Here is a 27,404-nt window from a genome sequence, read left to right on the forward strand (position 1 = left end):
ACCACAGCCTGGAACACTGCAACCAACCCGGTAGATACCGGAGATGAGTCCAGCCCTGGCAATCAATGTATTTATTCCTTGTTTTCCAAATCTGTCAAGTCTTCTATGCCTGCCACTTTTCGTTCCCGCTTCGGAGTCCCAATAACAGATATTTGCCACCACTCACACAGATATCATCGAGTTGGCTAAACACCCGTGCCGGGGCTTTCTTCAACGAGACTTCCAGAGATCATTCCGCCCCATACAGTCATCGACCACATCGCCCCAAGATGCCTTTGTCGCTGAGAGCGGAGATCGCCAATGGGCTCATCTGCAACATGACATGCTCCAGACGCAAGATGAACCAAAATACCCTCTGTGATAGAGTCGAAATGTGGCAGAAGGATACAGAAAACCAGCCGCGGCGAATTGCCATAACTAGAGCTAGCGAGGAAATTGCCAAGCTGGCAGACATCATCATTCCAGCTATGTATTGGAAGCCAGGTCTCCCAGAGACATTGGAGGCACAGCTGTGTGCCATCCAATCCGCCATCGACATGCTTACGATAAGGAGTTCCAAGGATAAGGCTCTATTCAGCCAGGTGCTGGGAGACATTTGGGAATACTACTCCAACCCCATCCGCTGGCTGACAGATCTCGAAGACGACCACATGCACATGATGCTGGCCGTCTTGAGACATGCCATGAAAAACTGCGAGCCAGACATCCTGGACTCAAAACGTGATCCACATAGGTGCTTCGGCAAGGTGGCAGAAGCTCTGGAGCAGGCCTTTCTCTATCGGACGAGGGGCCTGGATGACGTATCAAGATTGTCGAGCGGCCTCTTCAAAACGTATGATATGATCTACAGAGATGCCGTAACGGTCCTATACTGCAAAATGCAAAGAAGTCGCGGAAGTGATGAGTCAGAAAAACCAAACGGCTGCGGGTCAATGCTTGGGGAGCCAGCTCGAAGTTTTCCCAAAATCGGTGACGTGGCCGAGGAAGAAACTAAGGAAGGGGAATCGAACGGTGATGAAGGGGAGGATCCGTCAGGAGCAAACAGACAGGCCGAGGAAGTAGCTGTGGTACCACAGCATTGCGGCTGTCGTCATCTGCTGTGGAAGTTCAAGCAGACCAACGAAAGGCGGTCGCAAAAGAAACAAGCCGCTCAGGACAGGAAGTACAACCAAATTTACAAAGGCTACAACCCCTATAGGAACACCACGAAGCCTTCGGTCCCTTCACCACTAGGACAGGTCGTTGATACTTCTCTCTGAGAAGCCAAGTCCAACCACCAACCAGCTACCCTCGAACAACCTCGCGCCAATTGCCTACAATAGGAAGATTGCAGTCAATGGCCCCCGTAGCCACCGACGTGTGGAAGCCGATAAAGCATGGTGCGAGCAAAATTACATTTATAAAGAAATCTGAATTGCTCGGTCGATCCCATTGACTTCCCGTGTGCCGATAGATAGCTATCGTCTAACCCCTTTCCAATCTAAGGCAACATTTAGTTGCTGGTTTGTGGCATGCTTAATTTCTCTTATGACTCCCAATGATGGTCCATCCAGCGCTGCAAGGTCGAGTTCCACTCGCCGCTTCCCTGCTGGATGTGCAACCACGCGTTGACGAACTGGAGCCAGGCCACGTCGCGCGGGATGACGTAGCCGATCTCCTCGAAGCTGTACGGGCTCTCGGGCCGGACGGCGCACAACACGCCCCGGTGCAGCTGGGCCCAGAGCTCGGCCTCGACGCGGTCCGTGACGACGACGTCGGCCGTGCTGTTCAACAACGCACGGAAGATGTCGGTGTTGTCCGCGTACACGACGATGTCGGCGGCGGGGAAGTTGGTTCGGTCGAAGGCCTCGTTGCTGCCGCCCGCGGGCGTGGCCACCTTGACGCCCGGCTGGTCGATGGACGCGAGCGTCGCGAATTCGCCTTTCGCCACACGCTCGCATCGCGCGCACGCCACCTTGCCGACGCGGAGCACGGGGGTTGAGAAAAAGACGCCCTGCAGCGCGCGGGGCAGCGTAATGCTTACACCTGACATGCCGATATCGAAATCACCCGCGGCGGTGCCAATGGCGAGGTCGGCAAATGTGGTCGGTATGAAGACCACAGCTGGGGACGACAATGTGGACGTAAGACCCATGGCACTGGCGAGAGACGTAGCCATATCAATGTCCGCTCCAATGAAACTCGTGCCATTCCGAGTGGCGTTACTGACGAGGTGGGAGAAGGGCGCATAGCTTCCCGTTGTACCGACTCGAAGGTACCCACGAGCAATGATGTCCTCCATCAAACTACCCGACGTATCCATGGCCCCGGTGCATGCTGCCGACCATGAAGCCAAAGCGACAACCAACGACGCTTTCATTGTGAAAATGGTGTCTTGCTAAAAAAACACAAAAAAACGAATCCCTCACCGCGACGATGGACACCGGTGCCTCATGATTATATAAGGGTATTTCTCCCGCGACCTTTCCTACATATGTTCTAGAGACGTACGACGGTGAGCCTGGTATTAGAACCAATCTGCCGGCCTCGGAGATTGCTGCTTGGCTTGCTCGAGTCATGCCAACCGGCCCCATGTGTCCCCAGGTTCAGCACTTGACGAAGACCTTGGTGATTACTGCCTATAGCAGTTGCACTTATAACAGCGGCATAAAAGCTTTAGCATATATTAATTTATTCGCATTGTCTGTGGTGTGTGTGTTTTCTTTTTCTCTTTTTTTTCTCATTATAGACCCTCGAAGGGCTAATGGTGGCTTCAGCACGCAGTGACTTCGCACAAAATTTCGAAGCGGTTCAGATGCTGCATTAACTGCCATTCTGATTATCATTAACATCATTAACAACACCATACCAGAGTGGCTCAATTCCTATAGATGTAGCCCCGGATTACTAATCGTGCTAGTTGCCTGTAATAGAGTTCCAAGTCTAGAAATAACTTCCCTCCACCAAGAAACCGACAGTAAGCTGAATAGAAGGTTCATGCGTTAGTGAGGTGTTCATGCCGAATCAGCAACAGAGGGAGGAATACGAGAGAGAATAGAGATCTCACCTTGGCGTGCTGCAACATGTGCGGGAAGCTGAGTGTCGAGACGGCATCGTTGGCCGAGTGGATGTACGGGCTTGAGTCGGCCATGCCCTCGTCGCAGACATAGGCAGCGGGGTATCCGGCGTCTCTAGCGGAGCCACTGGCCATATTGAAAACCCACTGGTCAGTACACGTATCACACAATGAGGTGAAGCTTTCGCCAGGAAGAGTAAGTGGGCACAGCATCGGATGGGGGGGGTCAGTTTATCAGGGGCTAGGAGGTCAATAACTCACTGGTCGGAGCAAGCATAACCGCACTTGTCTGTCGCGAGCTTGAGCTGCGTGTAAACGGGGACGAGCTTCTGGAGGAACGAGGTGAGGCCGGCATCGACGTAGTCGGTGTAGACGGCGATCACGTTGTTGGGAGAGTAGCCGGTCATCTGGTTGTTTTATATCATCGAGGTCAGCCATAGCCCTCGGCCACATGAAAGAAATCGTTTCCGATCAGTCAGAGCAAGAGTGATTGGTTCACTTACATCTTGGTTCATGACAGCCAGGACCTTGACGCCGGAGCGAGAGTAGGATTGCATTACACCGCGCGATCCTTGCAGACCACCCTCCTCGCCTAAGAAACGCCCCGAGTCAGCTCTTTTCATCATCCAAACCACACGGTATTCAAGAGAAGGGGGCGGTAAAGGACGGAAGTTGCTGACATACCAGAGTAGAAGTGGAACTCCAGAGTGTTGGCAGGCTTGAACTTGGCCTCGGCCAGCACGCGGAGAGCCTCCAGGACAACGACAACGCCCTGTGTCACCAAGTACATACATGTTAGCATGCTGAGACAAGAGCCGTATGGTATGCGCACGGCCATGATCGATACGAAAGGGGAGACGGCCACATCGAGGGTGGCCTCCTGTTGCTTGGCTGGGTACTCACCGAGGCATTGTCATCGGCCCCCGGCGCGCGCCCACTCGTCGTCGAACCGATGCTGTCGTAGTGGGCCGAGACGACGACGACCTCGCCCGAGGTGCCCGGGATGGCGGCGATGACGCTGGGCTGGTTGTACGAGTGGGCGAACTGCTTCACGGTGATGGCGCTGTTGGCCTTGGCCGCGGACTTGGCCGTGTCGAACATCCACTGCGCGCTGGTCGCCGCGTAGGTGCCCTTGTAGTACCGGTTGTAGAAGTTGGCCATGGCGTTGGTCCAGGTCTGGAGGTTGCTCTGCGACAGCCGGGGAGATCAGCGGGTTTGCCTCGGACTGGTGGCTCGCGCTGCTCGGGAACGTGGCCCGCTTCTCCACGGCCGAGGCCAGGCGGTCTGTACGAAGCGCCTCGAGTTCCTGGGCAAAGAGTTCATTAGTCCCGAAGTCTCCGAAGTCTCGTTCAGGGGTAACGGCCGGCTGGGAGAGCTCACCATGGTGTCGGTGATGTCGGCAAAGTGGATCCCCTTGGAGATGAGCTGCTCGAACTTTTGCTCTTCAGTCATCCATGTACCGGCGTCCTCCTCCGAGGTTTTGACGAGCCGCAGCTCTTCATCTCGAGCTGGCAGCGACTGGGACGTTAAGGCACCCAGAACAACAGTGGCCTGGAGCGCGGTCGCGCCAAGGAGAGCGAATCTGACCATGATGGGCGAGCGAATGGTTTGGACTGCGCGTCAATGGGCAGGGTGGACTTGGTACGGGCGGAGGAGAGGAAGTGCAATGGACGAGTGACCTCCGCCTCGTTATATAGCTTTCGCAGAGTTCACGAACCTTCCCCCCTCGGGCGTGTAATTGCACGATAATGCGTTGGCTACTACCCAATGGGGAGGTCCCATTGCCAAGCCGAGCGAGTGCCGGGGCTGCAGCTCGTGCCTTTTGATGTCCTTCTCGATGCGGCGTAGTGGACCGAAGCCAACTACCCTCCATAGGACGATCCCCGATGCCAAGAACTCTTAGTCCTCCGACGTGGTATGCCAAGCCTTCTTATCTTCTATGCAACCCCCACCCACAACAACAACACGAGAGATAGACCAGACCTTCGAGTGTGCTGCGGGAGAGCCAGTAGAGGCAGGTGGCCGTACCCTGGGGGAGGGAGGGAGATGCCTCTTTCGTCAGAATAAGGCTCCTGGCTAATGCCATGGACGGGTACTATCGCAGTTTGGAAGAACGATCGGCATCGATGGAGCATCTGTAGCGAGTGGGACCCCTGTAGATCAGGTTCACAAGTGCGGACAAATTGTCTGTCCAATACTAATACAGGCCTATGCTATACTATGCCCGATTCCCCGCTTCTCTTCAAGGGCCACATGGGCATGCACCCTCTTGAGGGCATCGCTGGCACTGTCAGGCGTCCTGGTACCATCCAAGACCTCTGTCCGGTCGGCATTCGCATTGCCGGAGAGGAAGATCATGGCTATGGCGCCGTAGCCAGCCGGGACCAGGCTCCTGGGCAGAACGAACTCTGCGACCACGCCGAGCTGAGGTTTGGGTCCGTGGCTCCGAGGTTCCGGAGGCGAGACATGTTGAGCAGTGCCTCTTCCGGCTGGCCAGCCTTGCCCTTGATGCTAGTTTGCTCGACCAGACTGAGCTGCCGTGGCCTGCATTTCCCCGGCTGTCAAGTCGGAAGATCAGATGAGACGTGGACGTTGTAGAGCCGAAACCCAGACCGCTGGGCCCAAGCAACTGGCCGCCATTTCTGCGATGCAATTGAGAAACCCCTATATCATGTTTGCTGGGGAGGGAGCAACTTCACTAGCACAGTCCGGTGAATCGTGGGTGATGGGCTGTGACAATATGAATCGACTACTAGTATAGAAAAGGGTGAATCAACCGTGAGCAATAGGAGCTTGCGTCGGTAACCAATGTAATACGGATCTCTTGCATTCACTGCTATTTCATCTTTATTCAAGGACTTTCAACCACTTGAATTCTTTCTTCTGATGCCCCCCCTGCAACACTCCATCACCTTCAGTCACATTTCCATCTCGTCTCCTTCATTGACAACATCGATAGGTCATCTGTCTGAGGCAAACAGACTCATTACACAATACGCATTACTTGTCAACTGCCATTCACTCTCACCTCATTGATTTCTTTGCATCATCCACAAAATGCATTTCATATTTGCTCTTGTTTCCTTCTTCCTTTGCCTTGGCGCCAATGCAGCTGCCAGCTTCAGCGATATAGTGGGCTTTTTGCCCGATGGTGGCTACAGAGCCGACTTGGAGACCAACCACAATGGCCTTCTAAACATTACAGACTTGGATGGCAACCCAGTCAAAGGATCGCCCTTTGTCATCGACCCAATCCCTTTCGCTCCACTGGTTCACGCACCAGATTCGGAGAAGACCGAAAATGCTTGGGGTGTAAGTTCCTTTTTTCTTTATTTTCTTGTTGGCCCAAGCAGTGTCCCCTACTTGCAATGAATTCTCGCCCGCACATCCCCCCCAAGATCCTCATATATCCACTTGAATGTCTCATATATAGTTTGCTGACTGGTTTGTTTTTCTATGGATACAGTGCGTTAACGGCGAGATGATGGATGCGGGCTTCTGGGTTGACGCTGGCAAGAAGCTAGCTGCGTGGTGCAATGGAAACACGCTTCACAGCCACACGATTCAGTGGTTCAAGACAGACGACAACCTTGCCTATCTCTGCAACTATGCCGGCCCCCAGCCGTGTAAAGGTGACGAGTTCTGGGACTACATGCACGCCATTGCCGGCGGCTGCAACCACCTCGGCGCCGGTTGGTATCTCCAGGGCTCTGGCGACAAGACATACGGACGTGGAATTCAGGGTGGAAAGAGTGATCCAAACGCCGTCTGTTCAGGCGTCTAGGTCCCCTGGTTTTGGGAAGGGGTTTGGGTGCCGATGGGGAGGAGACTGACATGGCATTCGCCATAATAATGGCAAATGCTAAAGACTGCCCATGTCTCACTGAATAAAGACCTAGTTGCATGCAATTCCTGAATTGAATCGTCTTATTGAAAAGTGAACTAGCGTTTAAGTGTACATTTTCCGTATGCCAGAGCTATCTTGTGTATTGCACTTATGTTACGTACCACCGCCAAACTTACCCCTTTGTTGATCCGGGCCAGCCAAGGCTATCTAGAGAACGTCCTGGTCACCCAGTAACTAGTCATGTTTATGCACCACCTGCAGATTAGTTCCATGTATATATGCTATCATAGTCCATAGTCAAGAGACCAAACGATTGCTGATAAATACAAATTTATATGGAGTGAATTACTGCCATGAATACCGGCGCTGGAGCGGTTGAGTAGCCTCACAGTTCAATGACAGCTTATACATCACTAGGTAGACCTTCGTATACGGCATATGCTCAACCTCAAGTCCGGATGCTGTGTAAGCAGTCACCTCCGACCCCTCACGGAGTTGCTGATGACTTATCCACGAAAGGATGCGGATTATCTCGGAGTTCGGAGCTCGATTCGGATAAAATCCAAAATCGAGATCCTCTACAGATAAACCCGGTACTCTTGAGTGAGCTCGGCTAATTCAATCTTCCCCTCAAACTTAAAACTACGTCAACGATTCTCCCATTCTAACCTGAAGGACAAACTTCATCAAACCGAGGACGAATTTCATCAAGCCGTATACTAAGTCACTGTTATAGAGTCCTTTTCGCAAGAACCTCACAACCGAATGCCACGACAATGCAGAGAGTTGACGTGCACCACCACTATTTGCCCCCTTTCTACGTCCAAGGTAAGTCAAATGGCACTTCATCTCCATGGGACCCGTCTGAAACAAGATGCTAACTCAACTATAGCTCTGAAAGATGGTGGCGGCGATCCCTCAGGGTGGGCGACGCCAGACTGGACAGTCGAGAAGGACCTGCAGTTCAGTAAAGATGAGGGGATTGCTTACTCCTTCTTGTCCATCACTGCCCCAGGGCCAGAAATAGTCCCTCGCGATAAACAGGCCCAATTCTGCCGCCAAGCGAATGACCATGCCGCTGCCTTGTGTTCGGCATCTTCAGCCTCCTACGGCTTTTTCGCCACTATCCCGAACCTCTTGGACGTGGCCGCGGCGCAAGAAGAAATCAAGTATGCTTTGGACGTGCTGAAGGCCGACGGCGTCACTCTGTATACCCGATACGGCAGTAACTACCTTGGGCATCCCGACTTCCAGAGCATCTGGGATCTTTTGAACTCCCGTGGCGCCGTTGTGTTTGTTCACCCAACCCATCCGGTTGACACGTCCCTCGTGAGCCCGTCTTTGCCCCAGCCCATGATCGACTATCCACATGAAACCACCCGGACAGCGGTGGATTTGATCATCTCGGGCACTATGCGGCGGTACCCCGATGCCAAGGTCATACTTTCGCACGCGGGAGGGACACTGCCTTGGCTTGCGATGCGTCCGGCGATGATGTTGCCATACCTGGCCTCCTCGGCCACCAACCTCAAGGATGGTGGCCCGGCCGCAAAAGACAGAATGGTCGTTAGCTTCCTCGAAGATGCCCGACGCTTCTACTTCGATACAGCGCTCTCGGCTGGACCACTTACTTTGGGACTATTGAAGGAATTTGCGCAGGCTGATCATATCTTGTTTGGCAGCGACTATCCTTATGCCCCAGCCCCCGTCATTGAGCAGATGGACAAGTTGCTAGACGAATATGGCAAGAACGGGAATGAGTCATTTGCGCAGTCGACCAATGTAGGCGCGGCGATGAAGCTGTTTCCTCGGCTAAGCAACCTTATTGCTGACGCTCAAACGAGGATATGAGGATTTGAGGGTTCGCTGTTTGCAGATTCGTTAGCATAGAATCTAAACTATCGTCGCATCTGAACACCTATGCATGTCTTTGGTTTCGTTACGCGGGTTTGATATTTCCCCCAGTCTGCTGTACCAGGCCTTACGACTTCCATATAACAGTTAAAGACTACCCAGGTGTTTGGGAACTTTAAAAGTAAAACTCATTCACTCGGCTAATCACTGAAATGGAAAGGGATCTGTCTCTTAGCTGGAAGCAGGAAAGTCTGGCGGAGATAGGTATATGGCCTTGTACAGTATCGGAGATGGCCAGCCACTCCCCCATGGCTGATCTATTAGAACCAGAGCCTTCGCGTCCAATGCTAACAAAGAATGTTTTCTTTCTCAACTGTCCTGGAGCCCTTCGTAACTCACCAAACAATATCATCCGCACCTGTTGAATTCCCTACTTTCCGGGCAAACCACACAACCCCTAGGACTCAATTTCGAAACGCGAAACGCAACGAGCTCGACCAGCCAATTGATCACTGGACTGGATCTCAACAACCAAGATGGACGCTGGTCAACAGTTCGATCCTGAGAAGGTACGGGCAGTCATGACTATGGAGGAGGAGTTGCAACTGCAAAATATTATGCAAAGTGGCGCACACGAAGGGACGCGAGACTTGCTGATGTTGGCATTGGCCAGTGGCGTGTGCTCCCGGCTGGACGAGGGCGCCCCGAAAGAACGTTACCTTTCCAGCAACACCTCTCAGATCCTGCCAACACCCCCAACGAGCCCCAGAAGTCTAACCATCAAGTTATCGGGCGGTTTCAGGGTCCGACAGCGGTTAAGAGAGCTGGCACGCAGTGAACGACCATCCCTTATAAGCCCCTCTCAGAGTCGCGGTAGAACGCCGCCCAGATCCCAGGCAGAACGTACGGACAAACTTGAACAGCGTCGACGTAAGAGGCGGGACCCAGAAGATCCAACGCCACGCATCCGCGCCGCCCAGGGAATGCGAGATGGCGGGCAGCGCCGTCGACACCAAATTGATGTCCAGGGTGGAGACAAAGTAGATGGCGGCGAGGCATAGGTAGGCGGCGATGAGCCGGCCGAACGGTAGGCGCGTTGTTTGGTCGTCCAGACCGTCTCTTCTCTCGCGAGCTGCGATCGTCTTCGTATCGCTATCGAGATTCTCTGGTCGCACGCTGGTTTGTTGCATCCTGTAAGCTTCCTCGACCAGCTGGTCAGCTGGTCTGCCGGCGCTGTATCCGACAATGCCCCTCCCCCATCCGCCCCGCGCGAGGACTTCTCGGTTAGCATTTTTGTAGTCACTCCTTGGGTGTCTCAGGGGGGCGGCGCTCGCCACAAGTTCACAGTACCTTAAACCCGACACAGGTACGCATAGAAAGTAAACCCGTGAAGAGATCGATAGAAATAGAAATATATGCGGTTTGTTCGTATTCTACCCATGAACCTGTCCCTGTGCTTTCGACCAGAGCTCCAACGCCGTGCCCTTTGTGATCACACCCAGTCACTCCCCTCCTCAGAACCCCATTTATTGTACAACTCATGACCAACTAACAGACCCCCTTGCACCATTTACGCCAGCTGAGCGACCAGCGCGTTGAATTCCTTATCGGAATGCTGCTCCATGTCCCTGTATCGCCGCGTCAAGTTGGTTTCCCCCTTGCGGAATCGCTGAAGCTTCAGTTTTCCACCCGCCAAGCGCTTAGCCTCGAAGAGATCCTCGAGGTCCACCAGCGCGGGGACCACGGTCGTGCGGAACTCGTAGGGCACGCCGCTCGTTTTGATGAGCTCGATGCTCTCCTCGAGCATATCCGGGTCGATCCTCTTGCCTGTCACCGCCTTGTAGTTCTCCAGGGCGCACTTGATGTCCATGGCGACGAAGTCGACTAGCCTCTCGGCGAACACCTGGCGCAGCACGTCGGGTGCCGTGCCGTTCGAGTCCAGCTTCACGCTGATGCCCGCACTCTTGAGGATCCGCAAAAAGGGGACCAGGCCCTTGTGGATGGTCGGCTCGCCGCCCGAGATGACCAGCGACTTGTGCGAGGTGGACGTGATATGTCGGAAGACGTCAAGACTCGTCATCCCATCGCGCTCGCCGCGCACCAAGGGCCCATTGTGACACCATGGACAGGCGAGGTTGCACCGTGACGTGAACATTATCGCCGCTTGGACCTTGCCGGGATAGTCACTGAGCGTGTTCTTGATATATCCTGCCACCGGGAGGTCGGCAATATCAGCAATCTGTCGCTCAAGATCCAAGAGCCCGCTTCCGTTATCCACCGCCGGCGAGTTCGTGATGTAACGATAGGTCTTGCGGGCTACGAACTCCTTCGCCTTGCCCTTGTTCCAGTCTCGGGTTGGACGGAAGTAGCCTACGATACGAGAATAGACAAGCGTCGAATCACCGCAGACAGAGCACCGTGGCTGCTCCCCAGGAAGATAGCCATGAGTCTGGCATATGCTGAAGGTCGGCGTGAGGGTGACATAGGGGATGCGAAACCGTGCCGTCAATATCCTGACCAGGTCGCGGGCCAACTCCCAACTGTGCAGCTGCTCACCCAAGAACGCGTGGAAGACGGTGCCGCCCGTGTATGCGCACTGAAGATCCTCTTGATGTCCGAGGGCCTCGAACAAATCATCTGTGCTGTCTACCGGAAGCATGGTCGAGTTGGTGTAGAATGTGGGGATGTCCTGATCTGGGAACAGCTCCTTGTCCCTCCTCGCTAGCTTGTAACACGTGCTTTCGGCTGGGGTCGCCTCGAGGTTGTACAAGTTGCCAGTTTCGTCCTGGAAGTCCTGAAGCCGGGTCTTGATAAACTCCAAGACCTCCAGTGCGAATTCTTTCTCCTTGTCAATGCCCTCGCCAAGCAGGGCGACCAGAGCCTCATTCATGCCGTTCACACCAATGGTGCTGAAGTGGTTCGTCCAGCAGGACCCAGTACGATGCTTTGTTGCGGAAAGGTAGTGTGCGGCATAGGGGTACAGAGCTTCATTCTCGTCCACGGTTTTGCGCTTGATCTCCAGGGCATCCTTCGCCACCCTCAAAGTATCCGATAGTTCGGAAATGAACGTATCCTTCGAACCACCAGAGCGGTAGGCCAAGTTCGGAAGATTGATCGTGACCACACCTAGTGATCCAGTCAAAGGGGTTGCGCCGAACTGGCCACCCACTCTACAGTGCAGCTTACTAATGTCGAGACGAAGACGACAGCACATGGACCGAAAATCCTCGGGGTCCAAGTCGCTATTGTAGTAGTTCCCGAAATAAGGAATCCCGTACTTGGCCGTCATTTCCCAAATCGGTTTCCAGCGTGGTGACTCCCAGTCGATGCCTTCCCAGAGGTTATAGGTCGGAATGGGAAACGAGAAGATGTTACCGTTCCCGTCCCCCTGAATCATGACCTCGGCGAAGGCCCTGTTGAGCATGTCCATTTCCTCTTGAAAGTCGGCATAGACCCATTCCGGTTTGAGTTGGCCGCCAATAACGACGCACTGATCACGAAGCTTCTTCGGGCACACAAGGTCCATTGACACATTGGTAAATGGAGCCTGGAACCCGCTCCGAGTGGGTACGTTGAGGGAGTAGACGAAGCTCTGCACATACTTGAAGACTTCGGGGTACGTCAGGCCGTCCTTGCGAACGAAGGGTGCAAGGTATGTGTCGAAGCTGGAAAGTGCTTGCGCGCCAGCCAGCTCGCCCTGTAGTGTGAAGAGGAAGTTGACCAGCTGGTTAAGGGCGGTGTTGAGGTGCTTCGGGGGCCGACACTGGATCTTGTTGTCGACGCCGCCGAAGCCTTGGAGGAGGATGTCCTCGATTGACCATCCAGAGCAGTAGGCGCTGAGGAAACCGAGATCGTGGATGTGAAATCGGTTCTCGCGGTCGTATTGGCGTATTTCGTCCGTGTAGACCTTCTCAACCCAGTACTGGGCGATGATGTGATTTGAGACATACTGCATGAGGCCCTGGTGGGAGAATGTTGAATTCGCGTTCTCGGATCCCTTCCACGATCCTTTGGCGAGATACTCGTCAACAAGATCGACGTTTGATGACATGATTGCAAGAGACTGGCGGTGAGAGAATCTGAAGAGTAGAAGGCAGTCACAGCGCGTACTCAAAGCTCACAGAGCAGAACCGAAATTCTCCATTGCCAACTACAACTACATATTTAAACGATTGTATTGTTTGATGACTGACGCGTCGCATCGTATTTGGTATCTACGGGCGCGTATGCTTACTTCTGGGCTGATAATGACAACAGTATCCAGCGACATGGCGTTCGGCAAGCAGACGTGGTGCGATAAACTGGTGCTGGACGCGTTGACGGATCGCCTGACAGGCCTAGGCTCGGGCGCGAGTCGGGCGCGATGCCATGTGACTTGCGAGGAAATGGGCTGACAGCATCTGAATTGGCAGCCCGGAGTGGTTCAACAATCTGGTTCTTGGCTTAGCATTGCGGGACGCGTATGGAGGCACTCGGTTAAGAGTTGGACGCGTTTCGGCGGCTTCCCAGTGGCAAGCGCTGAAAATGGTGGTTGGCTTCGCAGGCCGCGGAGAACCGATGAGCAAGTAATGGGAAAACGAAGGGCGAAATGATCCTTGAATGGTACGGTGAAACCATGACTAGCCTCGAGTCGGAGCGGAGACCAAAGCACAGGCAAGAAGAGTATTTCCTTCGGGCATCTTGGCTTGCAACGTTGTTGAAAGCCAGAGTCAAATTTCCAGTTGTTGCAAAATATCGCTTGCCTGCTTGCTTTGGAGATATGCAATTGGACGCGTATTCCACAAAGAGGGGTGTGGACCCCACATGGGCGAATGCAAGATGCAAATTATTCACTGAGGTGGACAAGGTTGGCAAGCCGCACACCCCGCTATAGATGGTGCCAATACAGCTTTTCGCTCCCCTATAGCCAGCCTCATTTGTACTGCTTCTGGGGCCTATTGGCATATATATGTACCATGGCCCCCAACAGTGATGACGTCGTTAAAGGCGTCGATTCCCTCAAGATCTCAGGAAAGCCCAGTGAGACTCCCGCGCCGGCGGAATCAGGGGCGGGCGCTGTCCCGGAAAAGGGCGATCCCAGCATCTCCGCCAACCGCATGGGCGGGGACATGTGGGTGGTGAAGCCCGTCCCCGGAGCCGGGTACGGCGCGGTGGCTCTGCGGGAGATTGCACGGGGCACGCGGATCATGGCGGACGCCCCGCTGTTCGTGGTGCCGACGACGGTGAATGACGTCAAGACTATGGCTCAGATCATCGCGCTGGGCCTCAAGAAGGCCTCCAAGGACCAGGCTCGCGAGTTCCTGACCCTCGACAACGCCCACAAGGCCAACGGGCCCCTCGTGGGCAAGGCCAGCACCAACGTCCACCCCATGGGCGGCGGCGGTGCCACCGAGGCCGGCCTATTCCTCGCCGCCTGCCGCATCAACCACGCTTGCGTGCCCAACGCGCAGAACAAGTGGCGCGCCGACCTCGGCCGCATGACGGTGCACGCGGCGCGCGACATCGCCGCGGGCGAGGAGATCACGCTGACGTACCTGCCGGCGCTATTCCCGTACGCGGAGCGCCAGACGATTCTGAAGGAGCACTTCGGCTTCGTGTGCGCGTGCGCAACGTGCAGCCTGCCCGCCGGCGAGGTGCGGGACGCGAGCGACCGGCGCCGCAAGGAGATCAACGAGCTGGACGAGAAGCTCGGCGACGGCAAGCGCATAGTGAAGCACGCCGAGGAGATGCTGCACGATGCCTGGCGCAAGCTGCGGCTGCTGCGCGACGAGGGCATTACGGATGCCTGGGTCAGCCGGGCGTACCACGACGCATTCCAGATCGCCATCGCCAACGGCGACCAGGCGCGTGCCAAGGTCTTCGCCGAGCGCGACTACGAGGCCACGGTGGCGTGCGAGGGCAAGGACAGCCCCGAGGCGGCGAAGACCATGCAATGGGTGAAGAGTCCCAAGGCCCATCCGCTGTATAGCGGCAAGATGCAGTGGAAGCAAGGCGTGGACAAGATCCCAAAGGACTTGATCGATGACGATTTCGAGAAGTGGTTATTTAGATTACCCAAAGAAGGCCTAACAAACTAGAACTTGGCCGCCGAGGTTGGCTGGCCATTCATACATAGAGTGAAAGATTTTGATGAACAATATGAAGCTCCGCCCCTTTCCATGTTGGAATAACTTGGATTCATTCACTAAAGCACTTAGCAAGAATGCAGATTGTCGTGAGTACATTCGTGGTATCGTTAAAGAAGCATCAGCGCTATGACCAGCTACTCTATATGTATATGTGCATGCATGCATACAAGCGGTCCAAATGGAAAGCCGCTGTGATAAACCTTACGCCTGGAAATGCTGAAACGATAAATGCCTCATGGAATCATGTGCGACCTAACGATAGCGAAACGTTCTTCAAAGCGGGGTGCTGTCACCAGCCGCCGCGCACGCACCCTGTTCCTCAAAGTCCTCTGACTCTGTCATTCGTAAAGCGTCCTTGACGTCGTGAACGAAGTGGCGCTCACCGCCCACGAGTTCCACGATACCACTTCGTTGCAGGAGGGCCCAGATCTTGTTCGACTTGCTCGGCGAGCGACTGAAGAAGACTCGCACGCCACGTTCGCGGTAGCTCCGGACAATCTCTTCCAGTACCTGTGCACCAGAGCCGTCAAGTGATGTTACGCCATGTATGTCAAAGATGACGTTGCGGTTGCTCTTGTGGGGACGAAGACGTGGCAAAGCTGGATGCGCGTTGCTTGTACCATAAAGTTCCAGTCTTCGAAGCCGATTCTTCAGCTCACCAGTATTGGCGAAGGTGAGTGGCTCCGGGATCTTGACAATCAGACAACCCTCGATAAACTCCAGGTGTTCGGGGTTTTCCTCGGCGTTCTCGAATTTCTCGGTTCCCGGAATGCGCCCCAAGATCTGGATGCGTGGACGTGTAGCATGCTGGATTACCTGCAGAAGCGACAATCCAATACCGATGGCAATACCAAGGTTAAGGGAGAAGAACACTGTCACTAAAAGGATAATTGCCATAAGCGCGAGCTCCGTCCAACCTCGAATGCGAAGGAAGAAAGAGATATCATGGGGCGCTTCCTCTATCAGAGAATAGGCAACCACTATAATCAACGCCGAAAGGACAGGTTTCTAGGAATTGTTAGTATGCTGGTCAATTTTTGATTCATGATTGTCTCCTTACCGGGATATAGTAGAACCAGGGCAGCATGAACATGATGCAGAAAACAGTTATGATACTGACGAAGATGGAGCTCATAGGGCTTGTGCCACCGGTGGACTTATTGACCTTGCTTCTGCCGTAGCCACCAAAGGCCGGGATGGCCATGAAGCATGAACCAAGCAGATTGGCAGTACCAAGAGCCACGAGCTCCCTATTCGCACTCAACTGCATACCCTCGATGGCATCCCCGGTGCCGAGACTTTTGGCGGCGACAGACGACTCGAAGAAGCCAAGCATACCGATCAAAAAGGAGGTCCCCATCGCTTCACGGATGTGTGGCAAGTGCTCTATCTGGAAGGGGTTTTGGAATCTGAAAGTTTGGCCCGATGCGGCTTCGACACTTCCAAGAATTTCAACACCTTGCTTGTCCCACTGTAGCTTCCAAGCCAAAAGAGCAGACAGCACTACGACCAGTAGGCGGTCGGGGATATAGGCGATAGAAGGGTATCGAGGCTGAACTCGCTTCTTCACTTCACTGTGTGGTGGATGAGCTTCGAGCAGGGTGAGAAGAGTAGAAGGGTTTACTTACCGAAGCACCATGATAACCGTAAAACTAACAACACCCACAATGGCAGATAGCTTGTGGATATCTCCGAGATGCGTGAACAAAAACTTCAGCTTATCCACGGAGCTAGGGTGCTGGACGCTACTTGCGTGCGAGGCAGCCTTGGTCAGTCCAAGTACGGGGACTAGCTGATCAATGAAGATAACGACGCCAATAGCAGAGATAAACCCGCGAAGGAAAGGTCGACTAAGAACGCTGTCCAGGAACCCAAGACGGAATGCGCCCATGATGAAGACAGTCGCGCCTGCGATCCCAACAGCAACACCGGCCACTTTGGCTTGCAAGACGCCGTTATCGTCATCGCCTGCCCCTGCGTCGATGCTACCTTTCACGATGGAACCTATCAACAGCGAGCCTGCAGCTTCAGGTCCTACAACCATCTGCGGGCAGCTTCCCAGAATGCCGTATATGAGGGGATTGAACACGAAAGCATATAGACCATTGATCGGAGGAACATGCGCGAGGTTGTCGGCGTAGGAAAGCGCCATGGGCAGATACATGGACGCAATGGTAATGGCCGCCGTGAGGTCGCCCTTGAGCCAGGTCCAATTGTATTGTCGCATCCAGATCAGACAAGGGACATAATAAGACAGATACATCAGCGGGGAAGCCTTGAAGCCGTGCTGTTCTGCCAGAACGCCGGAACTTGTCATTTTCTTGCTCTTAACCTTCGCCGACAGAGTTCGCTTCCAGTTGGCCCTAGCAGCGCGCTCGCCCTCCTGGTCTGATCCCACGAGCGAGTTCGTGTCGGTGGTATCGGTCGTCTTATAGCTGCTGCCCATGGGGCTTGCGGCGCGGGGCGAAAATGTGCCATGACTGCATGGGCCGGGGTGCGCATGCTCGTGGAGGAGTGAAGTCGTCTCGGTCGATTCGTCGGGCGACCTTGGAGAACTCGGACCGGGCCGAGAGACTTCGTAGTCTTGGACGTCTGTCGCGCCGGGGGTCGAGGCAAAGAAGCCCTCGTCTTGGTTCTGTCTATGCAAGGACGAAGAAGACGGTGTCTGGCTCTGACGGAGACCGCTCGGTGTCAAGGGAGCATGGTCACCGGCCTGGCGGGAGTTTGTCCGCGTCGGCTGAGGTCGTCCAGAAGCCATGGTTGACTTTTTGTATGGGGGCAATATCGAGGGTTCTACTAATCCATCAGGCGAGGTCGTATGTTGGTTCGCATCGAGGTTGCAGAAGAACAGGGGAATGCGACGATTGAAATGAGCTAAACAAAGGGCAAGTGGTAAATATTAGAAAATCGCATCGGGTGAACGCCAAGAAACCAAATGATGCAAAATGCGTTTCTTTCCCTTGGGGGCGCTGCTGCTTCTTCACCGCATAGCGCATTGAACGGTTTGAAACCATATCATCTGGAGGGACCTCCAGACCCATGACTGCTTGGAAACCGGGAAACCAAGAGCCCCCCAAGAGCCCCCCAAGACCCTCCCCAAGTCTCAAGAGAGGGGGGCCCTAGGTAAGCGGCCTAGCGGCTGCGACCGGCCTTCGGGTCATCGTTTTACAGGACAAAGTGCCTGCAGAAGCAGCAACGAGTGGGAAACCCCCGCCCTGCAGCTAAGACGCGCGATTTGCCAAGGAAGATCCGATCGGCTGTCGTGTGGTGTTCGCGGCAATAATTGGCCAACGGCAAGGACTGTGGGAGAAGAAGACAAGAAGTCCGTTCCGTCGCCCGGTGTAACTGTAAGCCTGCACCGACTCTTTTCTGAATAATTCGTCCAATCTCTCTCCCCCAGGCACTCGCAGGCCAAGGTGCACAGTTGCATCACCAAAGCATCCCATCTCCGGCTGTCAACTCAAGTTAACATCCAGCTCGCTTTCCGATTTCCGACGCCTTGGCGTCACAAACGGCATACTAATATTGCCTCATACTCATATTTCGTGTCGGATGTACCGTGTGGGTTGGTGATTGAGGGCCGGCGTTTGTTCCATTCGGAATATTTACGATGCAACGTGACCACCCACCCGTCTTTTCCCCACTCAACGATTCCGCTGCCGGCCGGCTATTGCTATTCCGTTGTTCAATCATGACGGTTCTTCCGTCGCCAGTGTCGACTGAGGTCGGGCATGCCTCAGGCGTTCTCTGCTTTCTCGATATCCAGTCGCAGACTCCGGTTTGTGCATGGACGATTCGTCGCTCCATTCGGCGTTGACGGTCACCTCCGCAGGTGTTTATTGTCCACATTTTCTCATGGCATGCCTCGTGAATTGAAGCATGACATTGGTGTCACCAGATGTACTTTCTCGGCTGGGAACTTGTGTAGCTGTAGAAACTCCAACTGCACTATTGGTCATCACTCAACCTCGTCACCTAGTGCACTGCAGTATGCACACGGCCATGTGGCGGGCCATGGATGGGTTGGAGACGGGAATAATGCCATCGCCCAGATCATGCACTGTTTCACCAGCAGGTGATTGAAGGGCGGAGAGGTTTGGCTGCCAAGTGAGACAAGACAGCCATCACGGGCGGTTGCATCTCTCCGCCTGGACCTTAGAACCCCAGAGCGGCCCTGATTATTCGGTCTGGTTTGGATGGTAAATCTTTTGGGTGGTCTCCGGCAGATGCCAGACTCGAGAGCACCGTGCCTGACTCGGGAAAGTTGCTAGATTGGCCCTCGATGGCGTTTGACTCCAGAAGCCTCAACCGACGACCACATATTGTGTATCAAGCTCAATGCTTCGACTTGAGTCATCTTATATGACACCTTGTTGAGGTAGACTCGCATTCTTATCACCACATCTGTGTAGACTGAGTCCAGTCGCCTTTTCCGTGGATTAGAAGATCAGATCCATCAGGCAATGAATCCAGCTTCGGGGGAAATAGGGGTTTCTTCTCTCCTCTGAATCACAGTCGGACTTCAGCCCACGCGAAAGTAGGTTCTTTCAATTGATTCCACGTGTGACTTCACATTTGGAGCAAGTTTGCGGCAAGACGCACGTAGCATTCAACCAGAAGGAAAACATTATCATTGCACTTGCAACCACGTACCCCACGATGGGCATCCCTCGATATCTCTCGCCACAGCCTGCACCAGTTCACTTCATATTAGCAATTTGGCTTCTCTTTCGTTTCTATGACTGTCGAGTCTTCTGGGCTTGTGGTTGCTTCATATCAGCAGCATACTATCCGCGTTGTGGGTGACGAATGTCGTCCCTTAGCGGGTGCTTTAGTGGAATGGGCGAATTTGATTACCTAACACATATCCTGTCACATATGGATACGAATATCAAGTCATCAGGTGTCACCTTACCCGAGTCAGCGTCGTCGTCTGGGGGCTTAGTATCAGACCACGGTACTAGCGGAGCACCCAAGCCCCAAACTATCCGAAGCACTGACGAGTCCGAGTCCACCGCGTCTCTGACGTGATCTGATTCCACGGTAATGCTGAACCATCAGATGAGGGACAGGTGTTGGGTGTTTTCTTCTTCGTCTTCTTTCTCCGAATTTTAATAGCGTGAGGCGTTCTGCGCTTCTCAGCGCATCATGATGCTTGGCAGATGGAGGCAGTGTATAGTGGCGTTTAACCAATCAGAGCTCGGCGCCAAGAGCGAGGCAAATTTGGTCAACTCTGCCCCCTTTTCGGTAATTGGGGCGGTAATGGTTTGAAAAGAGTTCAGACTAGCTGCACGAGTTGTAGAATGTCGGATTTCTACTCGTGCCTCTTCCTGTGTGGCCCTTATCATGTGTTCCTGGTCTTATAACTCGATACAGGGCTTACTCCAAGAAGTGTATAGGCAAGTAGTAGAGATTGCGGACAAGGAGAATAATGAGATACGTATATGCAGAGCGTCAATTATTTGAATTGGAATCAAATGACTACTTGTAGAAGGGTGTTGGGAACCTAAGTCGGTCGGAACTCCGGTTCCGGATTTTCGGATGTCCGGTTCATTGATGTCATTATCGGAGGCGGACTGACAGCTGAACGGCCAGTATTTCTACATTCTCATTGAATGATTGGCAGCTACTTGTTTTAAATATATAAAAATATCGAGGAACAGTGAGCTTTTAATTCGGTATCCGCAGCAAGGATGAGAGTACTTTGTCTACATGGCAAAGGAACCAGCGGCCGAATTTTCAAGTCGCAGACAGGTAATCAGTTTCAGTGGTCCCCATTCTCTTCAGCCGTCGACTCACTTTACAAGTTTCACTACGTTCGAAATTAGAAGCAACTACCCCAAATATCGAGTTTGACTTTGTCGACGGGCCGCTGCTATCGTCGCCGGCGCCAGACACACCGCTGTTTTACGAGCCACCTCACTATGCCTTCTACGAGGGGACTGACATCAACGCCATCCGAGCCAGCCATAAGTGGCTGCAGGAGCTCCTAGAGCGCGATGGGCCGTACGATGGGGTCCTGACTTTCTCCCAGGGCTGCGCCTTGGTGTCGAGCTACATGCTATACCAGCAGTGGTACGAGCCCGAGGCACAGCCATATTTCCAGTTCGCCATGTTTATCTGCGGAGGCATCCCCATCACTGCTTTGAAGGACCTCGGCGTACACGTGTCCCAGGAGGTCGAGGACCTAGATGTTATGACCAAGAAGCAGCTCCTCGAGAAGACGACGGCCGAGGTCACCAAGGATCGATGGCAGCTTACGGACTACGCCTCGGTGGTGCGGCGGGCGCAGTTCGATTCGGACGACTGCTTCGGCCTCAACCTCAACAGGATCCCCGCCGAGCTCAAGATAAGGATCCCCACGGTCCACGTCTTTGGCGAGAAGGATCCCGGGCTACCTGCCTCGATCCAGCTGGCGGGGCTGTGCGATCCGTATATACGCCAAGTCTACAACCATGGAGGGGGCCATGAGATACCCCGGGCTAAGGAGGTTAGCGAGGAGCTGGCGCAGCTTCTGCAGTGGTGTGCGATCCGTGGCAGTTGGCCAGGCCAAGAGACTACACGTCACCAGTAGAAGCACTGAGGATAATTGCCAACAGGAACTGCACACCAGGACGGGGAGTCTAAACTAGCGTAGTAATCCCTTGGGGAACTTCTGACTGGCAGGACACTTTCCTCCACTCATTCCCGCCAAAGGGAGGGATGCAGTCAGGGGAAACACTTCGGGCGGTTTGGTAAAGGCCAACACACGTCTATCTTTAAACAGGCCATACCCTGACAATCATGATGTCAACGTGGAATTAGACCGCAATGCAGAAGATTGAACACGGAGCTTGGCAATACTTCATTCAATAGTATCGAAGTCGAGGATGGACATGCTCGGCGGAATTGGTGGTGCATAGAACAGAGTTAGACTCCAAGAAAAGAAATACTGCACTCGATTATTATTGAAAATCCTCAAGTATCATCAACTTTTAACTGCTAATCTAGAGAGGCGCGCCTAGCACAAATTGCGCCATGGAGGTATACATGTTATTAGGCTTTTTAGTATAGTGACCCGCAGTGGGTACGGAACGATTGAAACAACAACACGGAGGACTTGTGCGAAGCATAGCCCGATCGAGGCCTCCGGCGTGATGTGACACTTCCTGTTGTTTCTCTCCATTTCCCCATTTCTTGGAAGCCTTCCCTGGATCCCCTCCCCCCGCTCCTCTTGGCTCCGTATCACGAAGATCACACGCCAGGAAGAAAAAGATCCAACTTCCAGTATGTACAGTAATTACAGCACACACGATTCCGAGCCCGCACCACCTCCCTCTCGCCTTCATTCTCTTGAGTTCTTTCTTCGGGCTTGATTCGGCTTCAATTTAGTCAGCCCTATACCACCTGACTTCACAGAAGCTCGGGTTTGCGATGAGCCATTTGGTCACTCTGCCCGTTTCAGCAGCATTGTCTCAATTTCCGAGTATCAGGATGCCAAGTCCAGAGCTCTCGCTCAAGTGGGCAGTCGTACCGACCTGCTGTTTTGAGCAGGAGCTCTGCTGCTCTGGTAGCTACTCGGAAGACCCACTTCCTTATTTCGCTCATGACGGCCTCGTGATTGGCCGATAGCTTGATAAGGTTTAGGTAGTCGCCCCGGGCCTCCCATGCACAGCCTCAACCAGCACTTGCAAGTACAGCCGTTTCTTGGCAGTCGTAATTGAAAGAAAGAATCCCTCCTCGGTTTGGGAGAGCTGGCCACCCGTCTGCTCCGTCTGACTCGTTTTACTTCGCCTTGATTTTGATTTTGATTTTCAAGACGCGGAGATAGACCCAGCCGAGCGGATTGCGGATTTCGGTTATTTTCCTTATCGCCTTATCCACCCTGCCGTACGGTCGGGGTGCCAAGACTTCTGTCAGTCGCCTGCGCTTGCGAAACACATCATTGATCATCCAGATGTGCCTGACTGACATTTACACCGCCTCGTTTCGTGCGCACGCCAATAACAAAAAGCCGCGTGAGATTGGCTCGTTTGCGGGTCTGATTCGCCTCTTGACCGACTGGTTGCACTTGTCTATGTTAGTATTCGTTATGTACACTTGGGGAAGAAGGAGCTGGAGCCAAGGCCCCAACAAGGCCGATTCATTGTGCGCCTGCCCGCACAAACACACCTAAGAGTTCATCCAAGACACCTCCTCTTTGCACAGCCTGTTTCGCAATCCCACAAAGCTGGAAATGTAAGTCCAACGGCAACTGATCTCTACTTCGCTACTTAGCCATGCAATGCCCTGAGTCTCGGCAGCGCACCTTGCCAAGCGTTTTTGCCGCTTAGCAAAGGTTTTATCGAGGTTACCCTGACAAGAGCCTGGAATCGCATCCATTAGGTGAGGGATTCGTCAACCGTCATGACTTCCCGCCCCCGAAAAAGGCCTCACGGGCAGTGCAGACCGTGGCGCTTATATTGCATCCATCTCCTGTGTTTGTGTTCCTTGGGAGGCCTTTGCTGTTCGAACACGGATAAACGGCACACTCTCTTGCATCGCCGAAACCTGATGAACACTCTCTCTATACGTTGCATATTCAACAAGACAAATCGTGTATACTCATGTGGAGTACCCCTTGTTTGTTATTATGGCCGACAAGCATAGTTTAGCGCCACCGACGCTGCAAGTCAACACCCACGTGGGCCAAAACAACGACATTGAAGATGCGCGAACGCCTTCCCGTCTCTCCACCGTTTCGAACCCTTTCTTGACACCTACAAACTCGAATCCCTTTCTTACACCTAGTAATCGAAGTCGCGCATCCAGTGTTGCGACGACCGCCGTCAATACTGCCTATAGCGCCAACCCAGAGGATGCTCTGCGCCCAGAACCAGGCACTGAAGACGCATTCAAAGTCGAAAACAATCCCTTCGCCTTCAGCCCGGGGCAGCTCAACAAGCTTCTAGACCCCAAGTCGCTCCATGCATTCAAAGCACTCGGAGGCTTGCGCGGTATTGAAAAGGGGCTGCAGACAGATCTCCAAGCCGGACTCAGTGTCGACGAGACATCCGCACGGCGACGTATCACGTTTGAAGAGGCGACTCGGAACATTAAGCATGAGGCATCATCGGATGAAAACTCTGTGTCTGCCCCTGACGCGTTTTCTGATCGCATACGGGTGTATGGGAAGAACGTCCTACCAGCCAAGAAAGCAACCTCGTAAGTGAACAAGCCTACCTTTTAGCTCTTCACCTGATATATCATCATCATCAACTTCCCCCTTTTCTTTTATTCCCCTCGTTCCGCAAGTGCTACTTTTGTTGCTTCATGATGTTCGACGCGGCAGACGTCAGCTGACACCCACTCACAGACTCTGGAGGCTTATGTGGAATGCCTACAACGACAAAGTTATTTTGGTTTTGACAGGAGCCGCAGTGATTTCGTTATCACTTGGCCTATACGAAACTCTTGGGAGACCTCATCCACCTGGAAGCCCTCCATCAGTTGATGTATGTATACAACGCGACCTACTTCGCTTTGGTGACTCTGTACTGACGATATATTCTTTTAGTGGGTTGAAGGAGTCGCCATATGCATTGCCATTATTATTGTCACGGTTGTCGGATCATTGAACGATTGGCAGAAAGAACGCGCATTCGTCAAACTGAACGAAAAGAAAGATGATCGTGAAATCAAAGTAATCAGATCAGGGAGGTCGCATATGATCAATGTTCATGATGTTCTGGTCGGCGACGTCTTGCACTTGGAGCCAGGCGACCTCATTCCTGTTGATGGGATTTTCATTGGTGGTCACGATCTACGATGCGACGAATCATCGGCCACTGGTGAGTCCGACGCCATCCGAAAGACTGGTGGCCAGCTGGCTATGGACATGCTTGAGAACGGCCAATCAACCAACAACGTCGACCCTTTCATCATCTCAGGGGCTAAGGTTCTCGAGGGTGTTGGGACATATGTATGCACGTCTGTGGGCGTCAACTCCAGTTTCGGCAAGATCATGATGTCTGTACGCACCGATATCGAATCGACACCCCCTGCAGGCCAAGCTTGAAAAGCTAGCTGTGGCGATAGCTAAGCTCGGAACAGCCTCTGCCGGTCTTTTGTTCTTCGTTCTTCTCTTCCGTTTCGTAGCCAGTCTGCCTTCGGACAATCGGGCCCCAGCGGAGAAGGCTTCCTCATTCCTGGACATTCTGATTGTGGCCATCACCATCATTGTGGTTGCCGTTCCTGAAGGGCTTCCATTGGCTGTGACACTGGCTCTTGCATTTGCCACGAAGCGCCTTTTTGAAGGAGAACAATCTTGTTCGTGTCCTTCGATCGTGCGAAACGATGGGAAACGCAACAACAATCTGCACAGACAAGACAGGAACCCTGACCACGAACAAGATGACCGTGGTGGCGGGAACCTTTGGATCGACAAGTTTCAACAAACCGGAAACCGATGGGATCAACACTCAGACTGTGTCTCAATGGGCCTCTGGTCTGTCACCTGCTACAAAGGAAGCCATAGTCCAGGCTGTGGCAATTAATTCGACCGCTTTCGAGGGGGAGGAAGACGGACAATCTACATTCATCGGATCAAAGACTGAGACGGCTCTTTTGCAATTGTGCAAGGATCATCTTGGAATGCAGTCTTTATCAACCACCCGGGCAGACGAGGAGGTAGTGCAGATGATGCCGTTCGACTCCTCCAAAAAGTGCATGGGCGCAGTTGTCAAGCTCCGCTCAGGAGGTTATCGACTTCTCGTCAAAGGCGCCTCGGAGATCTTACTCAAATGCTGCACCGGTAAAGCAGCCACTACCGACTGTGTCACTACCAACCTCCCCACGAGCGCCTTGACGGAGGCGGATGTTGGTGCCCTCAGAGATACGATAACCTCATATGCCCGCAAATCTCTGCGGACCATCAGTCTCGTGTACCGAGATTTCAGCCAATGGCCTCCAGCTAAAATCTCGACCAAGGGCGGACACGTGGACTTGTCTACTGTACTTGAAGATCTTGTCTTCCTCGGTCTTGTTGGTATACAAGATCCCGTTCGGCCTGGTGTCCCAGAAGCCGTCAAAAAGGCACAGTACGCCGGCGTCGTTGTCAGGATGGTCACCGGAGACAATGTGGTTACTGCCCAGGCTATTGCCACCGAATGTGGCATCTACACCAACGGCATCGTCATGGAAGGGCCCGTGTTTAGGACACTCAGTGATGAGGCAATGGAGCTGACCCTGCCCCGGCTTCAAGTACTCGCTCGGTCATCCCCCGAGGACAAACGAATTCTGGTAATGCGCTTGAAGGAACGGGGTGAAACGGTTGCTGTCACCGGTGACGGTACCAACGATGCGCCTGCTCTCAAGGCCGCAGATGTGGGTTTCTCCATGGGTCTTTCCGGTACTGAGGTGGCTAAGGAGGCATCGTCGATCGTATTAATGGACGATAACTTTGCCTCCATCATCGTCGCCTTGAAATGGGGAAGAGCCGTGAACGACGCAGTGCAGAAATTCCTTCAGGTACGTCAGGATGGCTTCCATCTTTCTAGTATGTTAAGACTGACCAAGCCTCGCAGTTCCAAATCACGGTCAACATTACCGCGGTGCTGCTGGCTTTTATCAGTGCGGTGTCTGACCCCGAGATGAAATCCGTGCTTACTGCTGTGCAACTCCTGTGGGTGAACCTCATCATGGACACATTCGCAGCATTAGCTCTGGCTACAGATCCCCCAACGGAGAAGATCCTCGACCGACCTCCCCAACCGAAGTCTGCACCCCTGATCACCGTCAACATGTGGAAGATGATAATAGGGCAAGCCATCTTTCAGTTGACGGCCACCTTAATCTTGCATTATGCGGGACCTCAGATTCTGGGCTACAGCGAGGTCGAGCTTGACACGATGGTCTTCAATACATTCGTATGGATGCAGATCTTCAACGAGTTCAATAACAGGCGGCTCGACAACAAGTTCAACATCTTCGAGGGTGTCCACCGGAACAAGTTTTTTATCGGGATCAACTGCATCATGGTAGGAGCGCAGATTGCTATAGTCTTTGTAGGCGGCACTGCATTCTCCATTACCAGCATAAACGGTGTGCAATGGGCTATTTGCATTCTATTGGCCTTCGTGTCCTTACCGTGGGCGATAGTCGTGAGACTATTCCCTGACATGTGGTTCGACAAGATGTCGACAGTGTGTGGACGCCCTGTTGTTATTACGTACCATGCCTTGGGCACGTGCTTCTCGCGTATCGGCCAGGTCTTTGGCCGGCTCAAGGGAGAAAAAGCCACCAACGCTGATGGGGATGTGGAGGCGCCACCGAACGCGCAGCCACCAACGGTGATAGTGTCGGATGCTGTGATCCCGTCAATCCAGGTCGGGTCGGTCGGCGATGACGAGAGAAACCAAAATTAACAGTAAAGACCTAGCGATTAATAGTTATAGACAGTTATGTTATATATGTTTGCCAATAAGCAAAGAATGAGAGCCACTGGACAGCGTGTTTGTGTTCTTATCCCCGACCCCGATCCCGATCCCGACCCCGACCCTAC

General features: G+C 53.4%; 11 protein-coding genes across 11 annotated transcripts; 6 read left to right on the forward strand and 5 right to left on the reverse strand.

The window, feature by feature from the left end:
- Nucleotides 1-371: 371 nt before the first annotated feature.
- PG998_003708 (uncharacterized protein) lies at nt 372-1,259 on the forward strand (the record flags this gene model as incomplete). Its single annotated transcript, XM_066870526.1, has 1 exon — nt 372-1,259. One exon carries the CDS (start codon nt 372-374, stop codon nt 1,257-1,259), a length of 888 nt encoding a protein of 295 aa, XP_066734276.1.
- Nucleotides 1,260-1,525: 266 nt separating this feature from the next.
- Nucleotides 1,526-2,359, reverse strand: PG998_003709 (uncharacterized protein; the record flags this gene model as incomplete). Its single annotated transcript, XM_066870527.1, has 1 exon — nt 1,526-2,359. One exon carries the CDS (start codon nt 2,357-2,359, stop codon nt 1,526-1,528), a length of 834 nt encoding a protein of 277 aa, XP_066734277.1.
- A 563-nt stretch (nt 2,360-2,922) lies between these two features.
- PG998_003710 (Leucine aminopeptidase 1) lies at nt 2,923-4,645 on the reverse strand (the record flags this gene model as incomplete). Its single annotated transcript, XM_066870528.1, has 7 exons — nt 2,923-2,961; nt 3,047-3,182; nt 3,317-3,462; nt 3,559-3,647; nt 3,740-3,827; nt 3,959-4,243; nt 4,436-4,645. 7 exons carry the CDS (start codon nt 4,643-4,645, stop codon nt 2,923-2,925), a joined length of 993 nt encoding a protein of 330 aa, XP_066734278.1.
- Nucleotides 4,646-5,275: 630 nt separating this feature from the next.
- On the forward strand, nt 5,276-6,839 carry PG998_003711 (uncharacterized protein; the record flags this gene model as incomplete). Its single annotated transcript, XM_066870529.1, has 2 exons — nt 5,276-5,569; nt 6,522-6,839. The coding sequence occupies 2 exons, from the start codon at nt 5,276-5,278 to the stop codon at nt 6,837-6,839; spliced, it is 612 nt and encodes a 203-aa protein (XP_066734279.1).
- An 839-nt stretch (nt 6,840-7,678) lies between these two features.
- On the forward strand, nt 7,679-8,753 carry PG998_003712 (uncharacterized protein; the record flags this gene model as incomplete). The annotated part of the gene is made up of 2 exons (XM_066870530.1): nt 7,679-7,730; nt 7,795-8,753. The coding sequence occupies 2 exons, from the start codon at nt 7,679-7,681 to the stop codon at nt 8,751-8,753; spliced, it is 1,011 nt and encodes a 336-aa protein (XP_066734280.1).
- An 818-nt stretch (nt 8,754-9,571) lies between these two features.
- On the reverse strand, nt 9,572-9,946 carry PG998_003713 (uncharacterized protein; the record flags this gene model as incomplete). The annotated part of the gene is made up of 1 exon (XM_066870531.1): nt 9,572-9,946. The coding sequence occupies one exon, from the start codon at nt 9,944-9,946 to the stop codon at nt 9,572-9,574; it is 375 nt and encodes a 124-aa protein (XP_066734281.1).
- Nucleotides 9,947-10,326: 380 nt separating this feature from the next.
- Nucleotides 10,327-12,807, reverse strand: PG998_003714 (uncharacterized protein; the record flags this gene model as incomplete). Its single annotated transcript, XM_066870532.1, has 1 exon — nt 10,327-12,807. The coding sequence occupies one exon, from the start codon at nt 12,805-12,807 to the stop codon at nt 10,327-10,329; it is 2,481 nt and encodes an 826-aa protein (XP_066734282.1).
- A 904-nt stretch (nt 12,808-13,711) lies between these two features.
- PG998_003715 (uncharacterized protein) lies at nt 13,712-14,833 on the forward strand (the record flags this gene model as incomplete). The annotated part of the gene is made up of 1 exon (XM_066870533.1): nt 13,712-14,833. The coding sequence occupies one exon, from the start codon at nt 13,712-13,714 to the stop codon at nt 14,831-14,833; it is 1,122 nt and encodes a 373-aa protein (XP_066734283.1).
- A 324-nt stretch (nt 14,834-15,157) lies between these two features.
- On the reverse strand, nt 15,158-17,642 carry PG998_003716 (Sulfate permease; the record flags this gene model as incomplete). Its single annotated transcript, XM_066870534.1, has 3 exons — nt 15,158-15,892; nt 15,945-16,458; nt 16,513-17,642. The coding sequence occupies 3 exons, from the start codon at nt 17,640-17,642 to the stop codon at nt 15,158-15,160; spliced, it is 2,379 nt and encodes a 792-aa protein (XP_066734284.1).
- A 2,935-nt stretch (nt 17,643-20,577) lies between these two features.
- On the forward strand, nt 20,578-21,458 carry PG998_003717 (EF-hand calcium-binding domain protein; the record flags this gene model as incomplete). The annotated part of the gene is made up of 2 exons (XM_066870535.1): nt 20,578-20,638; nt 20,692-21,458. The coding sequence occupies 2 exons, from the start codon at nt 20,578-20,580 to the stop codon at nt 21,456-21,458; spliced, it is 828 nt and encodes a 275-aa protein (XP_066734285.1).
- Nucleotides 21,459-23,495: 2,037 nt separating this feature from the next.
- PG998_003718 (Calcium-transporting ATPase 2) lies at nt 23,496-27,267 on the forward strand (the record flags this gene model as incomplete). The annotated part of the gene is made up of 6 exons (XM_066870536.1): nt 23,496-24,067; nt 24,219-24,357; nt 24,420-24,875; nt 24,910-25,188; nt 25,232-26,371; nt 26,428-27,267. The coding sequence occupies 6 exons, from the start codon at nt 23,496-23,498 to the stop codon at nt 27,265-27,267; spliced, it is 3,426 nt and encodes a 1,141-aa protein (XP_066734286.1).
- Nucleotides 27,268-27,404: the final 137 nt, after the last annotated feature.

This window comes from Apiospora kogelbergensis (assembly GCF_038363985.1).
Source record: "Apiospora kogelbergensis strain CBS 113332 chromosome Unknown utg000002l_segment0_segment0, whole genome shotgun sequence".
NCBI lineage: Eukaryota > Fungi > Ascomycota > Sordariomycetes > Amphisphaeriales > Apiosporaceae > Apiospora > Apiospora kogelbergensis.